We start from the raw sequence: 16113 nt of genomic DNA on the forward strand, positions 1-16113 counted from the left end.
CAGCGGCCGCCTGTTGGACTGTACGCCAGTTACTGCAGGGCTTGTGCTTGGATGCAGATAGCAGCGTGGTCTCTGGACCGGCCCTTTCCCAGCACGTTCACAGTACACCTTTCCATTTGCCTCTTGTGTATGATGTTGAGCACTTAAATTCCTTGTGCCTCAGTTCCCTCAACTGCAAAATGGGGATTCCATATTTCTTCTCCCTCCTACTAAGACTTTGAACCCTCTGTAGGACCTGATTATTTTGTCTCTACCCCAGCACTCAGTACAGTGCTTGGCACAGAGGAAATACCTTGATTTTTCCTCTACACCAAGCTCCTTGTAGGCAGGGAGAACATGTCTGCCAATTCTGTTATACGGTACCCACCCAAGCACTTAGCACAGTGCTCTGCCCACAGTAAGCACTTAGTACATTTGATTGGTTGATTTCTTAAGGATGTCACAAATATAGCGATGCACGTCATGTATCTCATGTCATGGTAATGGCTGACTACATTTTCCCTCACCTCTGGGCAACCCTCCTTTCAAATGTGAGGGTGGATGTAAGGGGATGGGTAAAAATCCTGCCTACTGGATCGGTAGTTGTTTTAACATTTGAAGCCGTTGCCTCAGATTTGCAGTTATCTTGCTGCTTTCAGGGCTTATGTGAATGTCATCCCCCCAATAATTTGGGTTACATATTTGAAAGAAGGAAGTGGTGTGATGCAGATCTGAGACGTGGACTGGAAGAGGAGGAATGTTTCAAAATCTTTATGTACCGTGTAGTATGGTGGGTGTTAGCAGGGTTAAAATTGATAGGTTGATTTGATTATTTAAATCTTAGGTTATTGAAAATCAGTTTGATCTTATGCCAGCTAAAGGGTTGTCTCATCTCATTACTTGTGGCCTCTTTCCTTCGCCCAATTAGCAGGTTTTAGTAAGGAAAACTCAGTATTTGCCTAAGAACTGCTTTGGAAATATCCTTTCGCATTGGAGGTTTAAAACCCTGTCTCTCTCCGTTCTCGTTTTGCAGGTGGATATAGTCGTTGGAACTCCCGGACGGTTAGATGATTTGGTATCGACCGGAAAACTTAATTTATCTCAAGTTAGATTCTTGGTTCTGGATGAAGCAGTGAGTAGAACAATATACATCGTAACTGTGTGTATCACTACTGTCATGGATAACTTCAGTAGAAATCCTGGAAATTTCTAGAGAATAGAAGATCGCCACTTTTGAGACCTAGTAGCATATGCATTTCAGATTCGAGAGGTCACAGATATGATCTGAGTAGCCCATATCTTAATATTTTGAAGGCGCAATGCGAAGTTGTAAATGTTGCGTTTTGAGAGTTCTTTCAGTGCTAAAAATGCAGATAGGTGAGGCAGGTTCAGAGACGTGTAGAGCCAGTAGTGGGAGGATGAGGGAGAGTGGCAGTATCTTGAAGCCACTGAGGCCGGATGTCACCTCGGCTGCAGGAACGTCTGGAGTGAGAAGGGAGGAAAGGGGAGGCAGAGTTGGGCACCCTGGTTGTACGCTAAGGATCCTCGTTCCCGCTAGTTGATCTATATTTCAGTTGTGCCTCTGCATGGACTTTTAGTCATTTGCCAATTTTTCAGTGTCTGTCTTTACGTACTGCTGCGTCGATCATCTTCCTGCCTAATTGTACATCCCAAGCGCTTAGTACAGTGCCCTGCACACAGTAAGCGCTCAGTAAATACGATTGAATGAGTGAATGAACTACTGTGGAGTCTTCGGAGTGCTACTGTTTCAGATTCGACATTTTTGTTTCACTGTGTGGGGGAAAAGCCACGGACCTACATTTGTCACTTGCAGTAATTTAAAGTGGTGGCAGAACCCACACCGAAATGCGATTCTTTGAAGTCGCGGATTTAGTATTTATATGATCTCGATGAATCAATAGAGTGCTGGAAGTTTCCTGCCTTGCCTACATTTTTTCATCTCCCGATTGACTCTCGAAGTGAAATCTTGTTTTGCCTCTCCCTTCTTCCCATTTAGGATGGACTTCTATCCCAAGGCTACTCTGACTTTATAAACAGGATGCACAGTCAGATTCCTCAGATAACTTCCGATGGGAAGAGACTCCAGGTATAAAGCCTAATTTGTTTCATAGTCAATGCGTTCTGTGTTTAAACCTGATTATATTTAGGCATTGTCAGCATTCCATTATATTCTCTCCACCTAACTTGTTGAGGGCAACTCGTCATAAATATAAAAAAACATTGAAGGCTGGTTTTAGAATTAAAGGAAATCAATCAGCAGTGATTTTTGAGCACTTACTATATGCAGAGCATTGAACTTGAGCATTTGGGAGGGTCCGGTAGAGTAGGTTGACACGATCCCATCCTTCCGGGAGTTTACAGTCCAGTGCGAGAGGCGGACGTTGAAATGAATTACAGGTCGAAAGGAAGCAACAGAATACAGGGATGTGGATTTAAGTGCTGCAGGGGCTTCTGGGGGGATATCAAAGAACTTAGGGAGTACAGACTTAAATGTACAGGTGATGTGGGAAGAGAGGGAAAAGAAGATGGGGGAAATGAGAGATTAGTCAGGGAAGGCTTGCTGGAGGAGATAAAAAAATTTTAGCAAGTCTGAAGATGAGCAGAATGCAGGTCTGTTGGATATGAAGGAGAAGGGAGTTCCAGGCCAGAGGGTGGGTGGGCGTGGGCAAGGGGTCAGCACTGAGTTAGACAAGATTGAAGGTCAGCGAGTAGGTTGGTGTTAGAGGAATGAAGCGAAAGGAATATATTTTAAGAGGGAGAGAGATGAGTTAGGAAGGAGAGAGAAGACTGAATTTCTCAAAGCCGAAGGTGAGGAGTTTCTTCTCGACGAAGCTACGAGTGGGCAACCGTTGTAGGTTTTGAGGAGTTGGGAGATGTGTAGAATAATAATAATAATTATTATTATTTTTAGAAGAATGATCCAGGCAGCAGAGTGAAATATGGATTGGAGAAGGGAGGAACTGAGGTTAGGGAAGTCGGCGAAGAGGTCGACGCAGCAGTCGAGACGGGAAATTCTAAAGGTTCGGACTGGTGTGTAGTTTGTATAGAAAGGAAGGGGGTGTGGATTCTAGAGATGCTGCAGAGAAAGAATGGGCGGGATTAAGGTACTGACAATGTACGGGTTGAAGGAGAGAGATGAATCAAGGTTAATGCCAAGGTTGCGGACTTGGGAGATAGAGTGGTGCTTTGTTCTGCAGGAATGGGAAAGTTGGGGAGAGGACAGGGTTTGGTGGGAAGATGAGGAGTCACGTTTGGGCATGCTTCGTTTGAGGTGTCGGCAGAACATCTAAGTAGAGATGTCCTGAATGCAGGAGGAAATGCAAGATTGCAGAGATGGAGAGGCCAGGAACAGAAATGCTCCGTTCTCTCCCGGGCTGTCATCCCTATCTTTACATTCTAAGGGTGGTATCGGAGCTTCTGCACAGGGAATGTCACGGCTTCTCTCAGTTTGGGTAAATGAAAGTCCCAACTTGTTGGAAACTGCATCGTTTAGGTTAGACTTTAGGATGGGTCATCGTTTAATGAATATTCCCAATGTGTCAGATACTTGAATGGCTGAAAAGAAACTAATTAGATTTTGCCCCTTCTTTCATTTCTCGTTCATTCCCTTTTCCCAAATGGACCTTACCCTCATCTATAGCAGGAGGAGCCTGCGTTTGAACACAGTCAGTCCCCAGCCCAGGATCCTGTGGGGACCCCCATTCTTGTGTGAACATAAATCTCACCTAAAGCACTACACCGCAATTCCTTCTGATTCTCGCAGTCCTAAACCGAGGGGGTGTACATCAGTTGGCCTTTTATTTATTTACTTTTACTGGTGGCCCAAGGCCTGTGGCCCTACCCAAAATTTTGTAGCATCAACCTGTTTTTCCATGTCTCATTCCCTCTAGACTGTAAGCTCCTTGTGGGCAGGGATCTCGTCTACCAACTCTCTATGTATCATACCTCTCCCGAGTGCTTAGTTCAGTGCTCTGCACACAATAAGTGCTCAGTTCCACTGATTGGATATTTCGGTTGGTAGTCGTAATAATAATATTAATGGTGGTATCTGTTAAGGGCTCATGTGCCAAGCACGGTGCTAAGCGCTGGGGTAGATAGACGATAATCAGGCCCCCACATGGGATTCACAGTCTAAGAAGGAGAGGGAGCAGCTATTGAATCTCCATTTTGCACACGAGGGAACTGAGGCACAGAGCTGTTGAGTGACTTTCCCGAGGTCACACGGCAAGTACGTGGCGGACAGGATAGGTAATAAAAGGTAAAACATTCCCATTTGCTGTGTGTTTTCTTTTCCCCTCCCTTAGCTCTTCCCCAGCTTTGGCGATTACTGCTATTAAAAATTAGTGCTGTCAGTATTTAAGTATAAGTAAAGCGACTTCAGGTGTAAATTAACCAATGCTTGATAAATTTGTTTCAGATGGGCGAAAACAGCTTTGATTGCTTTCAGTATGTACAATATGCTTGTGAAATTGGGCTGCCGCACCTGTAAGGAATCAAATATCATATATATATATATATATATTTTGGCTTTTAGGTAATTGTTTGCTCAGCTACCCTGCATTCTTTTGACGTCAAGAAGCTGTCGGAGAAAATCATGCATTTTCCCACCTGGGTGGATCTGAAAGGGGAAGACTCGGTTCCCGAAACCGTACATCATGTTGTTGTTCCTGTAAATCCCAAAACTGACAGACAGTGGGAAAGGCTTGGCAAAAATCACATTCGAGTAAGTAGAGTACAGTGTGGAACATTGCCTTTGGGAGGGGAAAGAGACCATCTGCTTTCAGCCCTTCTCGGGACTTCTTTTAACTCTCCTGTTGTACGGTCTTGTCTCTTGCACGTAAGGATCTTGATGCTTTATTGAAAGATTGACACATTCCACAGGGTAGTCAGTCTTTGAACTTTGCTTTTGTATGTCAGGAGGATGGCACCCTCTGCATTTAACACTTAAGCTAGCTCGAGAAGTTCTTCACCATTATCATTACCCAGATCAAGTTCAGCTGAGGAAAAAAATACATTCACCATGCAGAGAACCACATAAGCTTTAAAGTGTCCATTACAGCTGGAAGAAGACTGAGTCAATAAAAATCATGACAGGCGTTTCAGTGAATGAATCTTGCCTCCTTACTCTCTAGAGAGGGACTGTGGCAGGGCGGGAGAAAGGATCTCTCCGCCCCAGATCGAACAGTGCCTGATGAGCCTGTGACCACTTGGTCAAATATTGTGGCCCAAAAGCCTCATACCAGCTCTCCCGCATTTGGGGTGAATAATCATTTTTGAAAGACCTCATGTAGTGCTCTTACTTTCTATTTTGAATGGAGTTACTGTTTAGATCCCTGGAGAACAGTAACCTTTGTTTTTTTCTCATATTGCAGTTAATCACAACCATGCCCACTTGGTTCTTGGGCAGTCAATCGGTGGTATCTGTTGAGCGCTTACTATGTGCAGAGCATTACACTAAGCGCTCAGGAGAGTACAGTGCAGCAGAATTAGCAGACACATTCCCTGACCATAATGAGCTTACAGTGTAGAGGGGGAGACAGACAATAAGAATGAATAAGCAGCGTGGCTCGGTGGAAAGAGCACGAGCTTTGGAGTCAGGGCTCATGAGTTCGAATCCCAGCTCTGCCACTTGTCGGCTGTGTGACTGTGGGCAAGTCACTTAACTTCTCTGGGCCTCAGTTCCCTCATCTGTAAAATGGGGATTAAGACTGTGAGCCCCACGTGGGACAACCTGCTTCCCCTATGTCTACCCCAGCGCTTAGAACAGTGCTCGGCACATAGTAAGCGCTTAACAAATACCAACATTATTATTATTATTATGAATAAGTAATTTCTAATATGTAATTTAAAGATGGATGTAAATGCTATGGGGTGGGGAGAATATCAAATGTCCAAAGGTCACAGATCCAAGGGTAAGTCCAAGCGTCAGCCTTAATAAACCTGACTCATTTTTAAAGGCTCTTGAATATTTTTGTCTTTTATTGAAAACCAAGTTATGCGTTTTATTTAAAAAAAGTTACTGTGCCTGTTTTAAACTCCAATGCCATGACTCCATTTGGTATGAACAATTTCTTCAGAAATACTACGCCTATCATTTGGGTGCTCGAAGACCGCCATTTCTAACTGATCAGAACAACTTGAAGCTGCTGGTGTTTTTCTTTAGTTATCATTTTGCATTCGGGTCTTGTTTCTGGGTATTTGAAAGTTTTTGGACTGTAATAGTGATTTTTGTTATTTTTTGTAGACTGATGAAGTACATGCCAAAGATAACACGAGACCCGGTGCTAATAGCTCAGGTAAGTAAGAATCATCTTTCTGCAACACATTTTTAAAGAACAACTTGAGTTGTTGTTTTATTTATTTTTTATGGTATTTGTTAAATGCTTACTGTGTACCAGGCACTGTTCTAAGCACTGGGGTAGATATACATTAATCTGGTTGGATACATTCCCTGTTCCACATGCAACTCCCAGTCTTAAACCCCGTTTTGCAGTTGAGATATCTGAGGCACAGAGAAGTGAAGTGACTTGCATGTGGTCACGCAACAGACAAGTGGCGGAGCCGGGAGTAGAACCCAGGTCCTTCAGACTCCCAGGCCCACGCTCTATCCAGTTAGGCCACGCTGCTTCTCAGCGTCGTGGCTTCAACTCACCACAGGATCTCGGTGACCTAAGCTTAGCGAAGGGAATCTGTCTCCCGCTCTCCATAGAAAGGGGAGCTTATTTCTTGGCCAGCGATTTGGTGGGAAGAATTAGCAGATGAGTTAAAGGTCAAACTGAGATCAGCTCTCTGGCTAAACCCATCATTCATTCTTTCATTCATTAGTATTTATTGAGTGCTTACTATGTGCAGAGCACTATACTAAGCCCTTGGAATGTATAGTTCGGCAACAGATAGAGAAATCCCTGCCCAGTGATGGGCTCACGGTCTAATCGGGGGAGACAGACAGCAAAGCAAAACAGAACAAAACAAGACAACATTATAAAGATAAATAGAATCAAGGAGATATACACCTCATTAACAAAATAAATAGGGTAATAAATATATACAAATGAGCACAGTGCTGAGGGGAAGGTGGAAGAGCAGAGGATGGGAGGGAGAGGAAAGGGGGAGCAGAGGGAAGGGGGGGGCTCAGTCTGGGAAGGCCTCCGGAGGAGGTGAGCTCTCAGTAGGGCTTTGAAGAGGGGAAGAGAATTAGATTGATGGAGGTGAGGAGGGAGGGCATTCCAGGACCGCGGGAGGACGTGGCCCAGGGATCGATGGTGGGATAGGCGAGAACGGGGGACGGTGAGGAGGTGGGCGGCAGAGGAGCGGAGCATGCGGGGTGGGCAGTAGAAAGAGAGAAGGGAGGAGAGGAAGGAGAGGCCATCGTTTGTGGAGGGTTATCCCTGCTCTTCCAGCCAGCAATAGCTGTGAGAGATCTATGCTGGACTTTTCATACTCATGCTGCGTAGATATTTTCAGGTGTGCGAGAACTAATATTTCCTTCTAGTAATTTAGAAATACATAAAGCTAAGTATCTGAAGTTGTCATCGGAACTTCCATTCTAATTTAAAAAATACTTCTGAAAAGACCAGTCAACTTCAATAATTGTTTGTGACTATGTTAAATTTGAATTTGATTTTAAGCAATTTTCATACTGATTTATGTATATCGACCAGCAAAAATCCTTCAGAGAAAGAGGTGTTGGGGTTTTCCGGATGGGAAAGAATTGTGTTTCCTTTGCTGATGCCTTAGTTTGCTTTCATCATTTTAATACAACATTTGAAGATCTCCCTGTGCTCTTGCCCTGGTACCAAAGAGCATGACTCTCCCACACACCTCATCCAATCCTGACTTCTTGAATTAGTTGTGTAGCCTTTTTAATCCTATGGGAACAACTATGTAATATGCAAAGCCTTGATGGTTGCCCCACTTCCTCTTCCCTTTTAAACTTTCTCCTTATTGAGTATTCCTATTCCAACTAACAGTCAGTCGATGGTTTGTATTGAGCTCCCACCGATTGCTGAACACTATACTGAATATTTGGGAGAACACAGCAGAAGCAAAACACACGTTCCCTGCCTTCATGGTACAGTCATCACCACCCATCCTGCCCCATATGAGAAACAGCGTGGCTCAGCGGAAAGAGCCCGGGTTTGGGAATCAGAGGTCGTGGGTTTTAATCCCGGCTCCATCCCTTTGTCAGCTGTGTGACTTCGGGCAAGTCACTTCACTTCTCTGTGCCTCAGTTACCTCATCTGTAAAATGGGGATTAAGACTGTGAGCCCCATTTGGGACAACCTGATTAACTTGTATCTCCCCCAGCGCTTAGGATAGTGCATGGCACATAGTAAGCGCTTAACAAATACCATCCTCATCATAAGCTCAGAAGTTTGGTTTCATCTTTGACATTTCCTAAATTTTCCTCCTAAATTCAAGCCTCTCTAGTCCTGTTAATTCTTCCTCAGTATCTTACAGAACCATTCCTTCCTCCACCTGTACCTCCACCACCCTGAGTGGACTAACCTAATAATAATAATTGTGGTACTCAAAAAGTGCTTACTCTATGCCAAGCACTGTTCAAGTTAATCCGGTTGGACACAGGCCCTGTCCCTCTTGGGGCTCACACTCTTATCCCCATTTTCCAGATGAGGTAACTGAACCACAGAGAAGTTAAGTGACTTGCCCAAGGTCACACAGCAGACACGTGGTGAAGCCGCGATTAGAACCCAGGTCCTTCTGACTCCCAGGCCCGTGCTCTATCCACTAAGCCACGCTGTTTCTGCTACCGGCTTTCTACTATTGACTTCCTTACTGGCTTTCCTAATGTCAGCTCCTCCCCTCTTCATTCTTTTTTATCTGGAGCTGATGGATTTGGGGGCCGTTGTGCTCCTGCTTTCTCCTCCTACTAGGAACTCTCAGTCTTGCCAATCCGTGTACCCCTTTTGCTAAGATGGTACCGTTTCTCAGACTTGTTCCCTAATGAGTCCCCTTACCTTCACTTTATGCTGCGCTTTCAGTTATCTTAACTCCTCTGCAGTCTATTTAGTTATTTGTATGTGTTCAGAGTGTTTATTATTTACATCTACACCCATGATCTTTTTAACTGTTGTATTTTTGGCAGTTTATGTCTCTCTGTCCTTTGCACTACTTTGTAAATTTCCCCAACGAAACATGCGTGCAGCTCTCGGTGCTAATGTAGGCCCTCAATATGTATGGTTGCGGTCGCATTGCAAAAAGAACAGAGAAGAAGTCTACAGTGTAAATATTTACATTTGATGGACTATCCATACCGTAACACTAAAGTCAGAAAGTGTTGCGTTTATGTCAGTATCAGAGTAATAATATTTTTTGTTTTTTTGTGTAGAGATGTGGTCTGAAGCTATTAAAATCTTGAAGGGAGAATATACTGTCCGGGCAATCAAGGAACACAAGATGGATCAAGCAATTATCTTCTGTAGAACTAAAATAGACTGTGATAATTTGGAACAGTATTTTATGCAACAAGGAGGAGGTAACTTCCTTTAAATGGACTGTGAATACTTTTCCATTTTGTCGATTAGGCTTTTATTTCATTTTAAAACTCACCTGTAAAGTGAAAAGCATCGCTGCCTCATTGATTCTCAGATTGGCCAGAATCTCTCTCACACTTTTCAGCAGTAATTCTTATGAATGAGTCGTTCTCAAGAATAAATACTAATATGTATTTTTTTTAAAATCAGGACCTGATAAAAAAGGACACCAGTTCTCATGTGTTTGCCTACATGGTGATAGAAAGCCTCATGAAAGAAAACAAAACTTGGAAAGATTTAAGGTAATGAACACTGTATTTCTTTAATATTCCATGGAGAATGGGAAGAAGTATATATGATATTTATAACTTTTTCCAAGTGCTGGGGAAAGAACAAGATAATAAGATTAGATACAGTCTCTGTCTCACTGGGGCTCACGATCTAGGGAGAGCAGGCGTTTTGTCCCCACTTTAGAGGTGAAGAAACTGAGACCAGAGAGGTTAAATGTTTGCCTTAGTTCACCCAGCAGGCCAGTGGGAGTGATGGAATTAGAATCTGTGTGTCATGATTCCCAGCCCCTTGCTCTTTCCACTAGGCCCTGTTAAATTTAAAATGGGTGTTTACATTGACGATTTATGTCCAAGAATAAGGACTCCATCCTTTAGAATTAAGTCATTAATTCTACATGTGTTCAGTTTGCATTACATCATGTTGGACATTAGAAGTGTGAGTCAGTTGGTGCTGTCAATATAAAGTACTTTTTAAATTGGATAGGAGTTTCTAAAAAATTAATAAAGATAACATATACCATAATATATGTTATAGGAGAAACTCTCAAAGAGAGCTTAGACATTAAGTATTAAAACTTTTTTTGAAATAATAAATTTGATCTATGTAGATGTTCATAGATTACTTGCTTAACTGCATGGTGGTTTCATGTTCCTATTTTTAGATACATTTATACCCCCATTAAGAGGGAAAGTTCCTTGTGAGAAGAGAACAGAGCATTCTGTTTCGTACTTCCCAAGTGTTTTGTTCAGTTCACCGCAACTAGTGAAAGCTCAGTCGATATAATTAGTGCTGCAATTACAGTAAAAAAATTTGTAGCTCCCAGTAGTTAGTGAGGTCTTAAAGATTGATAGTTGTTTAGAACTCCTCAAGAAAAGCCCGTATTTCTAGTATCCTCCCTGCTAATGAACTCTGTTGAATTACTACCCTGTATAAAACCTTTTGGGAATCTCTAGTGATTGGAAAAATTAAGTTTACTTTGATTGTAAAGTAAGTTTAAAGTAGTACGTGTAATAATCAGTGTTTCCTCCCATCTGTTTCCTTTTTTTTTAGAAAGGAGATGTGAGATTCTTGATCTGCACAGATGTAGCTGCCAGAGGAATTGATATCCATGGTGTTCCTTATGGTAAAATAACTTCACTGTGATAGAGTGTGGAGTTTGTAGTCTGTGTGCTTTAGCTGGAAAAGGTGGTTGCCCAATCACATAGTAGGTTTCAACTCAAATCTGGTTAAGAGTTAATGAAGAAAATCTGAGGTTGGATTTTTTACAGACTCCGTATTACTGATAATTATTATTCATCTCGCAGTTATCAACGTCACTCTTCCGGATGAGAAACAAAACTACGTTCACCGGATCGGTAGAGTCGGAAGAGCCGAAAGGTACGGATAACAATTTTTGATTTTATGCCCGTCGCAAATTTAAAAACAACGCTGAAAAATAAACTTCTGAATTGTTTCAGAATGGGTCTGGCTGTGTCCCTCGTTGCAACGGAAAAAGAGAAGGTAATGTGGTGCTTCGCTGCTTAAAACCGAGAATGTTTTCACCGCTCCATGGGTGTGTTTAAGTTGTCTGGGTTCAGAGTAATTGATGTCTTCCGCTGTAGAATTGAATTCCGTTACATGTGAAAGCTAAGAACTTTTATAGAATCAACTTCGGACCTCTCACTGAAGTTTTAAGGCATGTAGCATAAATAGGAGCTCACAGATTGTGTTCTCTGCACCGGAGAATAATGAACATGGCACTGTATACCTCACTTCCCTTGTAGTCAATTAGAACCTGGTTTATACCGTTGTATTTTTTTGTGAAAGCCAACAATCAGCACTTTGGTTACCTAGATAGCAGCTTCCCAAGCTGAATGCTGAATGTAAGCTCTTCATTTTCTCTAGACTGAAAGCTTTCTCTGGGCTAGAATTTCACTAATGATGATAATAATTATTGGATTTGTTAAGCGCTTACTGTATGCTAAGCACTGTTCTAAGCTCTGGGGTGGATACTGGGTAATCAGGTTGTCCCACGTGGGGCTCACAGTCTTAATCCCCAATTTACAGATGAGGTAAATGAGGCACGGAGAAATGAAGTGACTTGCCCAAGGTCACACAGCGGACAAGTGGCGGAGCTGGGATTAGAACCCACGTCCTCTGACTCCCAAGCCCGGGCTCTTCCCACTAAGCCACGCCGCTTCTAAGGCTGTAAACTCTTTGTGAGCAAGCAGTGTACCGTCTCTGTTGTACTGTACTCTCCCAAGTGCTTAGTACAGAGTTTTTTGCCTACAGTAAGTGCTCAATAAATACTGTTTTGGAATTGGGATAGTGCCACACAACTAGGGTCTCTGTCTTTTTTTCCTTGTGTACATGTGAACAATATGCTGTCCCACAAGTCGTTTTCACCTCCATGAGATAAGAGTGTTGCTTTCCATTTTAGGTTTGGTACCATGTATGTAATAGCCGTGGAAAAGGATGCTATAACACGAGGCTCAAGGAAGATGGCGGTTGTACCATCTGGTATAATGAGATGCAGGTAATGCTTTTATTTGGAGGAGGGAGACGGAAGGGGCCAGATCAACTCTCTCAGATCAACTCTCTTTTAAAAAACGGGCTGCTAGATTCATGGGTCATTTTATATCTGATGGTTAGACATGTCGTAATAATAATGCAGCTGGATATAAGGAAATAATCTAATGACTTTTCAGAAAGAATTCATTTAAGGGCAGAGTAATTTAAATTTTGAAAACTTAGCTCACTCCTGCCCCCCCCCCCCCCAACGCTGCTCACACTCTTCACTCCTCTCAAGCTGGTCTACTCACTGTGTCCGGTTCTTGTCTCTCTCACTGCCGACCTCTTGCTCACATCCTCCCTTCTCTCTGTAACTGTAACTCCCCCTTCCTTCACATCCGGCAAACCACTGCATTCCACCATCTTCAAAACTCTTCTGAAATCACATCTTCTCCAAGAGGCATAGCCCGATGAACCACTCGTCTCCCCTCTCTGTTTCCCCGTGTCCTGCCATTTCAGCACTTCTCCACCACAGAAGCACTCCTTTCCCCCCCTTCTCATAGCATTTGTCACACCCTATCTGTAATTTGTATTAAGATCTGTTCCTCTGCTAGATTGTAAACTCCTCGAGGGCAGGCATCGTGTACAATTCTGTTGTATTCTTCTAAGCGTTCAATATACTACTCCACACAGAGTAAGTGCTCAACAAATACCACTGAGAAAGTCTTTCCTCTGGATATGATTAGTAAATTATGTTCTTGACCTTTAATAAGTAAATCTCTCAGTGTACCATTTAGCTTCTGTTGTAACACACACCGCGGAGCAGAGTTTACTCCTCTAGCGGCATGAGCAAACAGTGTTTTCTAACGGCCGTCTTTTGAAGGGAAAAAAAATCACCTTCCTCGAATCCAGGAACTTCTTTGGAGATTGCCAAAATATCTCCTTTTCATTTTCTTAATTCTTGGGTATTGAAAATCAAAGTTTAACTCGAGTCCACTCGTTCTACATTTTCAAATTCTGTCCAACTGAAAAGAGAAACCTCTGCAAATAAGAAGTAATCGAAAGCTAACCTAAGTTGGCGTTGGAGCCTTGGTACTTTAATGCAAGCTGCCTGCTTTCAGAACGCTTCCCTTGAACAGTATTGAAGAGAAATAGCTCACACAGCAAATGCAGAGGAGAGAATATCTGTCAAATGCTTCTTTATTATTGCAGTGCCCTTTTTTAAAAGTGTTGACATGCATTGTGTTTTTCCCATTTAGCTGCTGTCCGAGATAGAAGAGCACCTTAACTGTACCATTTCCCAGGTTGAACCAGATATAAAAGTTCCAGTGGATGAATTTGATGGAAAAGTTACTTACGGCCAAAAGAGGGCTGCTGGAGGTAATTATTTTGACTTCAGTGAATTAAATAATTAGTAAGGGTCTTGGTGAATACACTGACTATTTTCAGAAGCTCCATGCTTCAAATGGCAAATGCAGATTTTTTTTATGTGTGTAGATGAGGTTCATTAATGGTAGATACAACCTAGTTATTTTCCTTGTGTAACTTTTAGATCACATAAGAGTAGTGGAATATCTTTTGTCTTGAGTATCTCAGTCAGGTTGGAGATGGAAATGCATGTATAATCGGAGAACTAAGTGTTTTTGCTACATGCTTCAGATACAACATTTGTGAAAATAGGGAGACTACTTTTTTCAGTCTGTTCGGACGATGTGGTGTGGTACGTGCGGGTGGTGATGGACACTGAGTGATATTACAACGCAGCAAAGTCCCTGAAATATATATTTTAATCCATTTAAATAAACCATCCATGAATGTGTTGTTTTTAAATTTGTCCACAGTGCCAGCGTAACATTTTTGTTGTATTCAGTTAGTATTTTTTCTTTAAGGCCATGGTTTGTAAATTTAATAAGTATTACCCAGAGTCACTGTAGCATGTCTAGAATAAGTTTAAACAGTTGTAATTGATCAGAAATACTGTTGACAAGTTATTTCAAGCATTTACCTTACGTTATCTCTTTTCTGTGTGGCTTGCAGGTGGAAATTATAAAGGCCATGTGGATATTTTGGCACCGACAGTACAAGAGTTGGCTGCCCTTGAAAAGGAGGCCCAGACATCTTTCCTGCATCTTGGCTACCTTCCTAACCAGCTGTTCAGAACCTTCTGATTGTAACGTACACTAGATGAAATTTCAGCAACGAACGGCGCAGCCTTCAAATGTCTTTGAACAGCCATCTTCTTCCGAAAAGTAGAATTTACAGAAACTTGGAAACGCTGTTAACTTTCTTGCATGACAAGGATGACTAGTTTAAGAATTCATTGTTAAATGTCACTAATAAAAAGAAGCAACCAAATGACTATAATATCTTTTCTTGAATCCTCTTAGGTGGTTTGAGTTTCCTTTGGATAAACTTTGGAAATCTGAAAGTAAAATTGTAAGAAATTTTGTTTAGGGAATGCAAGTGTGAAACAGGCTGAGGATTCAGGGGTCTCTTGTTTTTGTCTTATTAGTGGTATTTGTTAAAAGCTATGTGCCAGGCATTCATTCATTCAGTAGTATTTATTGAGCACTTACTATGTGCAGAGCACTGTACTAAGCACTTGGAATGTAAAAATCGTTGACAGAGACAGTCCCTTGCCCTTTGACGGGTTTACAGTCTAATCGGGGGAGACAGACAGACAAAAGCAATAGCAATAAATAGAATCAAGGGGATGAACATCTCATTAAAACAATAGCAAATAAATAGAATCAAGGTGATGTACATCTCATTAACAGAATAAATAGGGTAGTGATAATATATACAGTTGAGCGGACGAGTACAGTGCTGAGGGGATGGGATGGGAGAGGGGGAGGAGCAGAGGGAAAGGGGGGAAAAGAGGGCTTAGCTGAGGAGAGGTGAAGCCGGGGTAGAGGGAGCAGAGGGAAAATTAAGCGCTTACTATGTGCAGAGCACTGTTCTAAGCACTGGGGTAGATACAGGGCAATCGGATTGTCCCACGTGAGGCTCACAGTCTTGGTACTAAGACTGTGGCATCGTACTAAGCGCTGGGATAGATACAAGCTTATCATGTTACCTCATCTGTAAAATGGGGATTAAGACTGTGAGCCTCATGTGGGACAACCTGATGACCCTGTATCTACCCCAGTGCTTAGAACAGTGCTCTGCACATAGTAAGCGCTTAACAAATACCGACATTATTATTGTGTTAGGCACAATCCCTGTCCCGCATGGGTCGCTCAGTCTTAATCCCCATTTTACAGTTGAGGTAACTGAGGCACAGAGAAGTAAAGTGGTGTGCACCAGTTCACAAAGCAGACCATTGGTGGAACTGGGATGAAAATCCAGCTCCTCCTGACTCCCAAGCCTGTGATCTATACATTAGGCCATGCTGCTTCCCTACTGGTTTTAGGGGTCGAGAGCTGGCCCAGTAAAGATTTATTCCTGGAGCAAGAGCAGTATAGTTGTACTGACTTCATTTCCAGTATGATTGATCAAGCTTGTTTTAGGGTGTGGGAGGTTAATTTAGAGGGGCAGGGACTGCCTTCCCCAACAGAGAAGGACAAAAGCATGAATGTGGGACCAAAAGTGGGTAGAATAGATGAAAAATACAGCCCAGCCCAGTCAATTGTCCAGCAGAGATGAAGGGAGTTCCATTTCACTTCCAGGGAATGGGTTTGCAGATGCATTGTGGCATACGCATCCATCACTGACCGCTTAATTTTGCACCGAGTGCTTGGGTGAATACAGTTGCTAGCCGAGATCCCTACCCTCAAGGAGTTTACAGTCTAGCCGGAGAGTCAGACGTTAACATAAACAGATGGGGAAGCAAGAGGAG

At 42.6% G+C, this 16113-nt stretch overlaps 1 protein-coding gene across 1 annotated transcript in view; it reads left to right on the forward strand.

The window, feature by feature from the left end:
- The window catches only part of DDX1 (DEAD-box helicase 1), a 40157-nt gene extending 25523 nt beyond the window's left edge, over nt 1-14634 (forward strand). Inside the window, exons 15-26 of the mRNA XM_029065535.2 lie at nt 1013-1111; nt 1997-2086; nt 4535-4723; nt 6245-6296; nt 9350-9496; nt 9705-9796; nt 10836-10908; nt 11090-11162; nt 11243-11285; nt 12205-12300; nt 13535-13655; nt 14313-14634. Coding sequence (XP_028921368.1) covers nt 1013-1111; nt 1997-2086; nt 4535-4723; nt 6245-6296; nt 9350-9496; nt 9705-9796; nt 10836-10908; nt 11090-11162; nt 11243-11285; nt 12205-12300; nt 13535-13655; nt 14313-14443 — 1206 coding nt within the window. The 3' untranslated portion in view covers nt 14444-14634. The remainder of the gene's footprint in view (nt 1-1012; nt 1112-1996; nt 2087-4534; nt 4724-6244; nt 6297-9349; nt 9497-9704; nt 9797-10835; nt 10909-11089; nt 11163-11242; nt 11286-12204; nt 12301-13534; nt 13656-14312) is intronic.
- Nucleotides 14635-16113: the final 1479 nt, after the last annotated feature.

This window comes from Ornithorhynchus anatinus, chromosome 1, assembly GCF_004115215.2.
Source record: "Ornithorhynchus anatinus isolate Pmale09 chromosome 1, mOrnAna1.pri.v4, whole genome shotgun sequence".
Classification (NCBI taxonomy): Eukaryota; Metazoa; Chordata; class Mammalia; order Monotremata; family Ornithorhynchidae; genus Ornithorhynchus; species Ornithorhynchus anatinus.